General features: G+C 35.8%; 1 protein-coding gene across 13 annotated transcripts in view; it reads left to right on the forward strand.

Annotated features, from left to right (window-relative positions):
- LOC126299474 (protein PRRC2C-like) overlaps positions 1-10,367 on the forward strand; it is a 226,870-nt gene extending 216,503 nt beyond the window's left edge. For all 13 annotated transcript variants that reach the window (XM_049991396.1, XM_049991404.1, XM_049991399.1 and 10 more), the window contains one exon: positions 7,547-10,367. In XM_049991396.1, coding sequence (XP_049847353.1) covers positions 7,547-7,740 — 194 coding nt within the window. In that variant the 3' untranslated portion in view covers positions 7,741-10,367. The remainder of the gene's footprint in view (positions 1-7,546) is intronic.
- The last annotated feature ends 3,497 nt before the right edge of the window (positions 10,368-13,864 follow it).

The following is a 13,864-nucleotide window of genomic DNA, read 5'->3' on the forward strand; positions in this document are numbered from 1 at the left end:
GTATCAGAATATGTCATTAATCTGCCACCCAGGCTTAGTCCGGATCTCTTTCACCACCTTGTCTCACAACCTATCACAATTCACCTTAACCTATACATGCAGGTCTATTGACGTCATAAGACCCATCTCGGAACCACCTGAACTTCAAATAAAATTCTAAGTATGGAAATGGCATGAAAACCAATAATTTGTCACTTTGATTTGGTTACAGAAACTGTTCACAGCATGATGAAACGATTGAAATTTCTTCTTTGTTCCCAAAAATCTTTGTACTTGAAATAGAAATTAAACTGGGCAATTAACTGAAGTGCTTTAAAAGATTGAATAAATAACAGTTCCAGTTGTGTTAAATGCTTTTTAACATAATTGTTTTTGGCCCCTATCCCATTATCTAATGATGATGAATTATTTAATACGCCAGGGGGCTCATGTTTCTTGACTAAATAATTCCGTCCAACTGAGAATCACAGGTGCTAATCTGCTTGCGTGCGTGTATTTGTGTTTGGCATAGATCTTGTTTTCTTAATACTCAGGCAGCCAATCCAGATCAAGACGACAACACAAAGTCTCTGACACCTTGGGTTCATTTGTATTGATCAATGTTGGTATGCTTGCCCAGCATTCACCAATTGTAAGTAGCGGTGCAGTGGGTGTAATAGTAAGTTCCCCATCTCTGCTCTTAATACCTTCAAGCAGAGCATTTAAGCCTTGGACTGCCAGATATTCATAGGCTTCGTAAATGCTTATTTAGCTGTAAACAGACACAGCAGCCTTAGAAGTGTTTAAGATATCAGTCTCAGATGAAATATCCTTCATAAGTGAGAAGTGTATAGGCAGGAAACTGAGATTTGATCACACATTGGAACTCATCAGTTTATGGTTCCCCATGAAGTCAGCAGAGCTAAAGTTGAACTGAGATATGAATGACAGGGCTGCAGTTGTTTTTTCTTGTAACACTGTCTAAATCAGGCTATTCCAGCCAAAGCTCTCCCTGCTACGTGGAGCATTGTCACTTGATGTGAAGAGTCAAAAGTGACAGCACAGCAGAGCCTATTGAACTGGCGGCTGCACCATAGGTGATGGCTGACCTCATACTCTTAGCTGCGAAAATGTAGCATCATGCTACGTTGTGGAAATAGGAAGTGAAGGAAATTAATAAAAAAGAGCAGTTTTAAAAATATTGGATACATTTTTTTCAGGGCTAATGAAATTTGACATATTCGTTTTAGAACAAGAGGAACTATCAGGCATCATTGGTGTGTGCTGAAGAAAAGATCATTCTTTGTTCCTTTTTAGGAAAGCTGCTCACAACAGTACGTAGGCCCAAACTTGCTCAAGATTTGTGTGCATCCTGGGAAATTTTGCTGTAATGAATGATACCACAATAACAGGTTGACAGATTGAGTGTCGTGTAGTATGTCTTTCAGCAAAGTTGACTTTTGAAACTCTGTAACATCTAAATGGAGTGACAGTGGTAAATCATAGGGTGAAACTGAGAAAGGAGTATTGAATAATTTCATTTCCAAAATGGTGTGCTCTCAAAATCATATTTTGAAAGAAACGATAAGCTGCTTTATCGTGGTAGTTGCCAAAACTAGTGTGTGTGTGTGTGTGTGTGTGTGTGTGAGAGAGAATTATTATCTACTCTGTGCCCTGCAGGGTTTGAGGTGTATAATTGTGTCAAATATGAACACTGAGTACGATGTCCATTTTAAATCTTTCAGTTCATTTCTTCTCTGTTCATTTAGAGGAGGATAGATATTTCCTCATGAATGGTAAAGAATACATCAAGAACTTTCCTCAGAGTAAGCGAATGTTCTGTACTGTGGTAAGGTATGTTCAAAACTCTGCTTTTATATCTGTTAGGAATCCATTGCATTGGTGGTGGTTTACACCATGATGCTAAACAAAATTCACCCATTTGACCACAGCATTCATTAGATGGCCAAATCCAGTGTTTCAGCACACACTGCCTCTTTGTGAATGAAGCATCTTCTGAATTTATTTTTTAAATGAGAAGCAAAACCCCCGTGACAAACTATCATTCTTCCTGGCAGATTAAAACAGGGTGCCCGACCAAGACTCGAACTCGGTACCTTTGCCTTTCGCGTGCGAGTGCTCTACCATCTGAGCTACCGAAGCATGACTCACACCCGGTCCTCACAGCTTTACTTCTGCCAGTATCTCATTCTGGAAACTACCATTCGTTGGGCACTATCTGTGGCTACAAAATGGAGCTTGTGACACAGAAAATTAATATTTTCCACTGCTTAATAAACTGTTTCAAAATGTCTTTTCCTGTTGCGGTGTAATTGAGTACTATTACAGCTGAATGTTCTCAGTTACTTGCAGCTCCATATCATTACCATACAGAAATATTGAAACTGGATCACAGTGTAATGTATTTGTGCTCTCTTCAAATGTGATTGAAAATGCAATAAAGCTATCATCTTTTTTCCTGATCCTTGTGTCTAAATCTGCTGTTGTGCACAGAAATTGACAAGTGGCTTTTTGCTTGAAAGGCAAAAACCACCAGTTGGCTGCAGCTCCCTTGGAAACAAACATTCTGCAACAACTACCAGATATAATTTTACAAGAGGTCCCGTTGAAAATGGGTTGCCACTTGTTGCTATAATTTGAGTGACTTTACAGCTTTCTCATACAAATGTCTCACTTGCATTTTCTTCACTGAAAAGTACAAATGCATTGCAGTACATGAACTACTGCTTCATATTCTTACAACTTCTGTACAAAGAATTCTCTTTTTACATCATTCTGAAGTCTGGCTACTAGCTATATGCTAACTGTGTGCTTCACCTTGTACCTACACGAAGGTGTGTGTAATGGCTGTATTTTGTGACATACGAGGCACTGTGGTCTTTGTGACATACGAGGCACTGTGATCGTCCATCCCTCTCAATAATAGAAATGTCACCTCTAATTCAAGCATATGGCTGCCATGACTAACCATAACTGTTACTGTCTCAATATAGCTTTTTGCATCAGTTACAGCTTTGTGCAGCCAGGGGCAGTGAGTTCACTTTCCCCCACTACATAGGCTTGAACCACTCCAATGAGCACTCCTGTTCGGTGGAGTATGGTTGGAACAGCCTGGTCTAAATGGCACAGTTGCCTATCTACTACAGCTGCACCAGTGCTTTATAAGCCACCATACAGTGTGTGGTGGAATGTACTTCTAGTAACACTGATCACCCTGTTCCACTCACGAATGGTGGGTGGGAAGAATGATTGTCAGTGAGCCTCTGTACTAGCTATAATTTTCTCATTGTGGTAATTTTTCGAGATGTATGTGGGAAGAAGTAATATGTTGTCTAACCACCTATCTTCGTAATGCTCTCGAGCCAACCAAACGACCCATCAGTCCCACCTGGTAAGGATCCTAGATTGATGAACAATACTCAAGAATTAGCTGAACAAGTGCCTTGTAAGCCATATCCTCTGTGGATAAGTTAAATTTCATTAAGATTCTTCCTGTGAATCTAAAGTCTGGCATCTGCTTTTTGAGCTACTTGTTTTGTGTCATACTCCCACTTACAGTCACTATGGATAGTTACTCCTAGATATTTTATGGTGGAGACTTTGCAGCAATTTGTCATCAATAGAGAAATTGTACAGTAGTGCATTTCTTTTCCCATGTATGGGCAATATTTTACATTATTTACATTTAGAGTCAACAGTGAGAGCCTCCACCATTCATCAATCCCCTGCAGATCATTCTGCAACCCAATACAGTCTTCTGGTGTTGGTGTTTTCTTACGGACAACAACATCATCTCCAAACAGTGTTAAAGAGCTTCTGACACTTTCTGTTTAATCATTGATATATATTGTGAACAGTAACAGCTCTATCACACACTCTTGGATATTCCAGAAATTACCTTTAAATCTTTAATTGAGAATGATGTGTTTAGTTCTGTCTGCAAGGTCATCTTGAATCCATTCACAAAACTGGTCCAATACTTAGTAAGCTTGATTTTTTTTTTCCATAACATGTGAAACCCACACATTTTATTTCTTGTGCATTTACAAAATATCCACTGCAGTGCACAGTGGAACTATTTGTGTACTTTGGGTAAGTGAAAAATGAATTCTGAGTATAACTTCATGCAGTCCATGTAAATTTCATCACTGGAGCAATACAAAAAAGATGTAAAATATCATTTGGTATAATGTGGGCCATGTAGTTAAGAGAAAAAAAACGCTGTTGTTGTTCCACTTTTGATGACATGGACTTGGATTTCATAGTCTCTCCTTCGTGGAGCTAACCTGAATCCTCTTGAAGCTGAAAGTCTGAATGAGCATGGGATGGTGTTCCTTCATTGATGACACTAACAAACACATTTTTATTCCTTTAAGAGTTCAGTGCGGTGACCAGCTTTTACACTACGAAAAATTATTAGTGCATTTATCCGGAATCAACACTCAAAATTACGCTGACAAAGTTGATTGTTCTATTGTGGCACAAAATAAACAGTTCACATTTATATGAAACTGTCACGGTTCTCAGTTACCACAGTCCTGTTAAAGACAATTACACTCTGGTAGTTCACTTAAATTTGTCCATAACACAATTCTCACTAAGTCCAACAATAGCCCAACCTGTTTACAGTTATAGTTCACAGAACTTGTTGGTCACAGCACGATTCAATTTTATAAAGTCTGTTAATTGAGAGTGCAGGTATCACTTCAAAGAAATTACATATTAAAATTCTTGAGTTTCGCATTAGTCAGTTCACATACTTTCACTTACAATTGTGGTGCAAGTGAATGATAAGATCGCATCCATCATAGATGTTGCTCATTAAGCTCTCAAACCATGGATTGTCAATTTTGGGTGACGTCTGAATATGTGTACATGGGCATAGGAACAAACTGTTATTTTGAAAACTGCATAATATGTTGAAAACTGGCTAGGCTTGAATTTACTGTTTCTTTATTAACTACAAGAACCAATAAAATTTTGGATTACAGAAAATATTGCTGGTTACAAATTTAGAAAAATATGTGAGGACTACTCTAAAATGTGAATTCCTTCTTTATGTGAATCACCGCCATTATGCAAATTATAGCAAATTTCGTGAAATCATCAATTATTGTGCTGTTGGTCATACTGTATAGAAAAAGTAAGGTATAATGTCAAAGTTCAGAATCTTAAAAATGGTTCTGATGAAACCTGCAGTAAAACATGCGGCTTACTTACGAATTTCAAATGTAATTATTGCAGAAGATAATCAGTTCTAGGTAATGTAAAATAGTTTCCTGTAAAGTGGGAATTCTAAACTTCTAAATGATATGGGTCACTTTATGGAATTGTGCTGATTAGCTCACAGGCTTTTGCCTGTAGCAAATATTTGTGCTAAGTTCAGTTAACAGTAACTTTGCACCAATGCACCAATGAAAACTAATTCCACAAATGGAATCAGTACACTCGTAATGAGAACCTGAATAATAAATTTAAGTGACATTATATCTAAATAGGAACTTGAGGTTATTCAGATTGATACTACAGGTTAACAGATAAAATTATTAGAAATTAGATAGAAAAAAAAGTTATTTATGGGAGCAGAAAAACATAACAGATGCAAGAATCAATCTGCTATGCCACACAGTTGGACACTTGATTAAGCTCAACATATCTACTGTTTCTGCGAATAGTATTAATGATGTTATTTTGAATGTTGTTGATAATTTATAGCAAAATGTCTGCTTTGTTTCTGTTTCGTACTGAGCGAGGTGATACTGGTTCATACACTGGACTTTAATTCAGTTGGGGTGAGATGGGATTCAGATACCTGTCAGCTAACGATTTTATGATCTCCGTGTTTCCTCTAAACAGATACAGATTAATTCTAGAACTGTCCTTCAAAAACTCCCATGTTTGATGTCCTTTCTAGTCGTTTTTTTCCTAAATGACCTTGTATACTTTTTCCAATGACTTTTATGTTAATGGGTTATTGAGCTTTAACCTTTCTTCCCATAGTTTCCTGAATAATCATGGTAACAAATACTTAAGTGACAGTTCAAACCAGTTCTTTCATATCGGAGTTTAAAACGTAAAATTTTCAACAATTTTCTAAATGTGCTTTAGAGCTTGCAACTTATTACAGTTTTCGGAAATAATTATTTAAGTAAAGTGAAAGCTCATTATGTTGGTAATGGTTTCTCTTAGATTGTAATTCAAATATTTTATGACCATATTGCTCTTATTGCAAGTCAGTTACAATATTGTTTATCTTATATTGGCATTAAATGTGTATTCTTTTAAAATGTGAGCTAATTTTCTTCAGTTGTTTTAGCAAGAAGAAATGAAGTCGTATAATGTTGGCTGAAAGGTACATATTATTGAACTTTGATACCAAGTATTTGATAGTTGATGTTAATTTCACACATTGTGGACAGTTATTTAAAAAAAACCACACACACACATTTTGGGCATAAGTTGCTTTTATCTGAACCTTAATATCTGTCAGTTTTTGTTGTGGATCATTTCCACAGGATATAAGCCAAAGACAGATTAGGTGAATATATAAATCTTCTCTTTTCTGGCTGATAGAAAATCCAAAACTTCATAATAGGTGTAAGAAAAGAACACCAAATTCCATAAAAATCTAATAGACGTGTGCTAATCGTAAGAATAGTTAACATAATGATGTACAAAAATATATCTTTTTTACATCATTACATTAACTGTTTTTATGTTGAGAGTACCTCTCTGACTTTTATCGAACATGTTGTGTTTTTTCCTTACATCTGTTATGACATTCTGGATTTTGTATTCACCAGAAAAGTAACTGATTTTTATTTTCACCTGATCTGCCTTTGCCTTATATCCCATGAAGATGGTTCACGGCTGAAACCGGTAGATGTTACGGTTGAAATAAAAATAGCTGATGGTTAAAATGCAATTTCTTTTTTAATTACGTAATAGCTATAGAATGCCTCCTAAACGAAATATTGTACAGTTATTGTTCTGGAATAAAGGCACTATGTTCCCTTTGCTGTTTGAAACTACTTTCTGTAGTATTGTCAGTTGGCAGTGTCCCACATTTCAGAAAATGGAGGGAGTTTAAAAACCCATATTGTTGCTTACAAGTTTTGTAGCACAGTATGCCATTTTCAAATAAATTTGCAAAATGCAACTTACGAGTTTTGAAACCTTAATGGTTCATCCAGTATGTTCCAAGTAATCATAAACGTGGTTTTGCCCCTTTCCCACCATAAGAATATTACTTTGTTTATACTGTTTCATTTACAATCCTTCACCATTTAGATGTCAATTTTATATTGTTGCACTAAGTATATCCCCGAATGCCATTTCCAAAATGTAGATCGTGTTGCAACTTGCAATTGTGGTATATGTTTAGAGATATGCTAATACAAATTATAAAAAGTATTGGTACTGTTTCAGATGTGTAAATGGTTTTCTCTCTTTCATTTATTGAAAAACTTTTATGTGCTTATCCTATTAAGTATTGAACTGATAGAGTTAGACATTCGTGTTTTTATAACAGCTACTTTGGTTTCAGGTCTTGCAGTGGAAAACAGTGATGGGAAATCAAGTAGTGATTCTGAGGGCAAAGTATGTGAGAACAGTAACACAGGTGGTAGTGGTGGTAATGGTAAGCCTAAATCCAGTGCTGGGCTGGGACACAGTCAGGGAGATCAAAAACTGCCAGCTGACGGACGAAAGGAAGAAAAGCCCTCTAGTACATCTGACTGAACGTTTTGTGCAGTAATTTCATTCAGAGATATTTACTTGCATATCGTTCTTGTACAGAGTGCTCTTGGAAGTTTGATATGTTGCTGAGTTTCAGTTTTGGTGTAGCAGTTTTCAAGCTTTTTTCCTAATAAGTCATGGTTTTTTGGACAGAAAACATTCAGTTGCATTAAAAAAAAAAGTATTCAGCTATTACAAAGACACTGAATTATTAAACAGCATGCTGGGACCATTTAGAAAAAAATAATAATTCTGTTGTTATTGTTATTATTGTGATTATTATTATAATTATTACTACCATTACTGATGGTGTAATTGTAACCAGCTTATGCTGTGATACAGGAAATGCAGTATTTTTGTCGTTTGTCACAATCTACATATCTGCATAGTAAACACAGCCTGTGATGTTACATTACCATAAAAAAATAATAAATTGCGCTCTGACAGCTGCCCAGTTAATCTGCAGTGAGGAAGTGGATGGTGTAATTAAAATCTCTGAAATATCAGTAGTGCCGATTTGTGTCAAGCACCAGAGTGGCAAAGCTTTTCAGTGAAATGTAAACCAAGAGCATTTCAAGTATTTCAAGTGCAGATGTTACATGAGCAGGAAACAAAAATACTGATACAAATTAATCATGGAATTGGAAGTGGACTGCATTACACAAAATATGTCAGTAAGGAACATGAATCCGTGACTTTACGGTTGTGGAATTACTTGTGCACATTAAATGTGGAATATTTACGGCTTTCACTCTGTATTATGTTTTACGTTACATTAATACAGTAGTACATTATGGATGCATTTTTCGTCTTCTTGCTTTGTATTAAGTGGGATGTGTGTAAAAGTTGGAGGAAGTGCTGTGCTTGAACTTATAAAATGCTTGTTGAAGGAAATGTTTAGAGTATTTTCATTATGGAAGATGTAATATTGTGTATTTGAGCAAGAATCGAGAAATACTTACACAAGTGATCCGGGTTCGTTTATTGTGAAAAAAGATTATTTTACCATATGTAATAAGAATCAATTAGTAAGATAAACTTGTATGAAACAAAGTATTATCGTATTTGAGATTTTTAATTGTTGTTAGATTGCTGAGCCAAATATTGAAAAAGTTTGGAAATAATGAAGTGTCAAGAGTAAAGTTCAGCATATCTTACGTGGTTTGCTATCATTATGGTTGCCAAGTAAAATACCGAGCTTATGGCATTATAAATTGATAATTGCGGAGAAAGAAGGCAGTGAAAACTAATGAAATGTGGGTGCTGTAATGATTTGAAAATGGGATAACAATTCTAGGAAACTTACTGAAAATGAAAACAGCATATTGGAAATGAAGGAACGGCCAGTGAGGTTTGTCTGCAGAGCTGTATGCCACTCGGATGTAATTTTGAGCAAAGTACTATTCAGCTGAGTTAATGTGTATGCAACTAGCTTGAGAGAAAATCAAGATATTGACAATTAATGCATAGAATTATAGAGATGTTGATTATGTTGAGGAAAAAACAGTAAAGATGCCTCCTTTACTTGTGAACTTTGGTTTTGGTGTGCTTTCTTGCATTAAGATAACCAGGAAAAGAACTGATATTTTCATCCAAAATTGCAGGGAGTGTATTGTTTTTTCCTTTGTTAAATATGAGCAATTATTCTGTTAGATTCTTAAGTAAAACTTGCTCATGTGAGCAATATCATGATGATGTGTAAAAGATGATGTACTGTACATAAAATGGCCACATCAGAAAATTTTTGCCACTTTGAGTAAGATTCTTACTTTACAACTGTGTCTTTGGTGTTGGTATGAACTGAAGTTTCTTTTTAATTTTTTATCATTTTTGTAGTTACTGTGTGATTATAGATACGGCAGTGTTGAAAATCTCTCTAGAGACTGAAGAAATAATGAACTTCAATGCAGTCTTGAATAAAAGTGTTGTTCAAGTGATTTCAGTTAATTAAAAGATATACTCAAGTTGAAGTGTTAAGTGAACCCTGGAATAAATGATGATTTCCGTTCAAGAACTCTGACAAACTGTAGTGTTTGGAACTATTCACATATTAGCTGTTTCATAAGTTAGTAAGTTTTCAGAAGCATCTACTTTAGACTTCCTCCAGGTCTGTGCTCTAGGTGTTTAATAACCCTACAGTCCTAATCTTGCCCTGCAGTGAAAGTGCTAAACTTATGTTGTGTGGTTTGTGTGTAGCAGATCTCTTGTGCTACAAAGGAAATGAAATTATCTAGGTGCAGCACACTTCAAATTTAAACTGATTCTTTAAAAGAGACAGCTGCTATCAAAGAATTGTTCTTATAGTAGACAATTCGTTTGCTGTATATGATACTGATTTTTTCAGTCTCTGTATTGAACTGTCATTGCGTCAGCATGTTGAATTAAGTTGGATGATTTTTTTGTTGTATTCGAGTGAAATGTTCTGTAAACATGAAGCTGAATATTTTTATTCACCCAAAAGAATATTTTTTAGGATTCTGAATTGATGTTCCTTTTTATTGTGGCTGATTAGTCTCAGTGTTTCAGTAAGCTTTGGGCTTATTTGCTGAACGTCAGAAGTGACATTATTGTGATCAGTTTCTTTCCTACGTAAATATGAAATAAAAAAGCTCATTTCTGTTACTCAAGAATAGTGATTGAAATTTCTCATTCTCAGTGTTGCATAATCTTAAATTTATTCTTCCACTCCTTTTTATTTTAATTATATAGTGTTGGAAGTAAGTATAATGTAAAAATAATTTAAATCATTAACTGATGGGTTTGATTTTGTGGTGGTGGTTGCAGCTTTTTTTATGTAGTAGCACTTGTAAGATTGAAATTGCAGATCTCCACTAAAGAAGAAAGAGTTGTAATAATTTATCTTTATTGTTGACATACACGTACAGAACCTTTGCGGAACTTTATATTTTAGATACATATTCATTCAGTGCAATGAGCCATGGGGAAAAAGCACTTGATATGATTTCTATCGAAACATTCCAGTAAATTAAATTCAGTTTATATGTTGGTGCCAATCAGTATATTGGATAAACATCTTGACCCCATTATTCCGAAACAAGGATGTTTTGTTAGTGGGTGCTTATGTGGGTAATTAAGATAGATTTTCTCTGTTAAGATTATGCAAATATTGTTTCCCTCTTAAGTCAGTGCAGTTCCAAACACTGTCTAGTATGTGTAGGTGGGACTATTGTCAAGTCTTGTCCCAGTGATGTCTGAATTGAGATTATTTGTTGTCATGTGAACTGAGCATTTTGCAAGGTATATTTTTGTATTCAACATCATGAGATGGTCAGAGAGAGAGAGAGAGAGAGAGAGAGAGAGAGAGAGAGAGAGAGAGAATGAAAGTTAATTTTCTGTTTGTATTTGATTCTACTGTGCTCGGCAAAGGGAAAAACATAACTGAGAACATGCATCAAGATTATCAAAATTTTCCTTCTGGGTTATGTCTTTTAGTACATGGAAGTGTCCAATGTAGACTTGTTTAGGTGGATGTATCTGTCTACTCCAAAGAAAATCTGTTGAGGTATTATCCTGGTTAGGTTTCACAGTCCCCCGTCACTGTCATGTTTCAAATGCTAGTTAATGTAAGATTGCTGCTGTATAAAACTATTCAATCATATGAAACATTGCACCATTAGGAAAGAAGGGAGTTACTTCAATAAGTGAGAATGATGGAGTATTGTTACAGGTTTTTATGACACCTACTTGTCAATGACTTGGATTGTTATTTGCAGATGAGGTAGAAATCGTGACTTCTGTAATAGCTTCTGTGTAATTGTAGTGTACGAGTACACAGGCACATTTCAAAACCATAGTTCTTATTCACTGTGTATCTAATTGGCATGTACTTCACCCCACAATATAACAACTGTCAAAAGTTCATTCACCTCCATCACTGCTTGAGTTAAAACTGTTGATTTTTGAGATGGGCTGCATCCAGTTGAATTACACTCAATTAGACTTAAAATCTATTGGCTAGTGGGCTTAAGTATACCTAACTTCTGATGGGGAAAATAATAGCAACAAATAATCATATACAGTAAAATCCTACATTAATAATAATACAGATAATAATAATAATAATAATAATAATAATAATTATTATTATTATTATTATTATTATTATTATTATTATTATTATTATTATTATTATTATTATTATTATTATTATCATGATCTATTGTTTCTAAGTCTAGGTGGAGAAACTGAGGCTCAAGTCATAGAAAGTGTAAACTTTTGGAAGAACATTACATTGTAATGATTGTTACAAGGCTATGAGCCCAGATACATTTTCAGTGCTGAAGAAACTGATGTTCTTTATAATCTCCTTCCTGCAAAATCATATTCCATTAAGGGAGAAAAATTTCATAGAGGTGAAAAGGTAAAGAAAGGGTGATGTCAATGTTGTGTGCAAATAGTGATGGAAGTTAGAAGTTGCCTCCACTATTAATTCCCAGATGTATCCAAAATATAAAAACATGAATTGGTACTGATGAGTAAAACAGCAAACCCTGCAGAGGTCAGAAATCTTTACTACTTTTTCAGGCATTTAGATGCCAAGATGGAGTAGCAGGAGGGAATTCGACTTATTACTGGCCTATGCTCTGTACATCCCAAGGGAACATACATTCTGAGGAATGTAAATTGTGTGTTCCTTCCTCAAAACTGCACAAGTCATCTGCAGCCTCTGGACCTGAATATAACACACTTGTTACAGCTGCTATTCGTATGTTTGCTAGTGCCTGCCATTCTGTAACACAACAGACTATGTTAACTTGTTTCACAAAGGGGTCTGTGGTATGTCAGTTGCTGTTGAAGACTACATTGTTCCAGAAGAAGAATGGAGCAACAAACTGGTATTTCTGAAAATTTAACATTCATGGAGATTGTTGTGATGATAACGTCCTGACTTCTATACCAGAGATTGATGCAAGCAAAATGCTTACGGAGGAACACAGGCAGGAGCTGGCAATGTCAACGAGGAATACAAAAGAAGAAAAAGAGGACATTTTGTCGAGTTTCATTACTGCTGTGCAAGGAATTGAAAATTCTCAGAAGTTGCTATTCCACTTTCAATGTAGATGAACTGATTCTAATTTATATCATTCAGCTGGAGTGACAACTTCTTTCACTGCACTAGGCTGATAGGACAAAATGAACAAGATTTCATTAAATAATGAAAAAATGAGAGATATGTTCGGTGAAAGGTATAGGAATTGTCTATTAGTTACACGTAAGTTTGTGGCTCAGGGTATTTGTAATTAAGTAGTACTTACGTCACCTAAACATGATTGAATTATGATTATCCATCACTCTTTTCATCAACTCTGGCAAAACTTCCATTTGAGGAAAACCTCTACATAATAAAAAAATGCTTTAGTCCTCTGAGAGGAGTTGAAAAGGTTTCTTTTTTTTCTGGCAGCTATTTGGGTAAATAATTTGAGAGTAATCACTATTCACCCCATAGTAAAAACATTGGCTTATTATCTAAGAATAACTGTCGAAAATATCTGAAGAATAGTAATGGAGCTTTCAATATTCACAAAAATATATTTTTATTAATGAAAAGAACCCCCCCCCCCCCCATGAACCATGGACCTTGCCGTTGGTGGGGAGGCTTGCGTGCCTCAGCGATACAGATGGCCGTACCGTAGGTGCAACCACAACGGAGGGGTATCTGTTGAGAGGCCAGACAAACATGTGGTTCCTGAAGAGGGGCAGCAGCCTTTTCAGTAGTTGCAGGGGCAACAGTCTGGATGATTGACTGATCTAGCCTTGCAACATTAACCAAAACGGCCTTGCTGTGCTGGTACAAGGGGAAACTACAGCCGTAATTTTTCCCGAGGACATGCAGCTTTACTGTATGATTAAATGATGATGGCATCCTCTTGGGTAAAATATTCCGGAGGTAAAATAGTCCCCCATTCGGATCTCCGGGCGGGGACTACTCAGGAGGATGTCGTTATCAGGAGGAAGAAAACTGGCGTTCTACGGATCGGAGCGTGGAATGTCAGATGAAGCAGCTTGCACAGGATAGAGTAGCATGGAGAGCTGCATCAAACCAGTCTCAGGACTGAAGACAACAACAACAACAACAACAACAATGAAAAGAACTTGCAGATCATTT

This window comes from Schistocerca gregaria, chromosome X, assembly GCF_023897955.1.
Source record: "Schistocerca gregaria isolate iqSchGreg1 chromosome X, iqSchGreg1.2, whole genome shotgun sequence".
In the NCBI taxonomy this organism is placed as follows: Eukaryota; Metazoa; Arthropoda; class Insecta; order Orthoptera; family Acrididae; genus Schistocerca; species Schistocerca gregaria.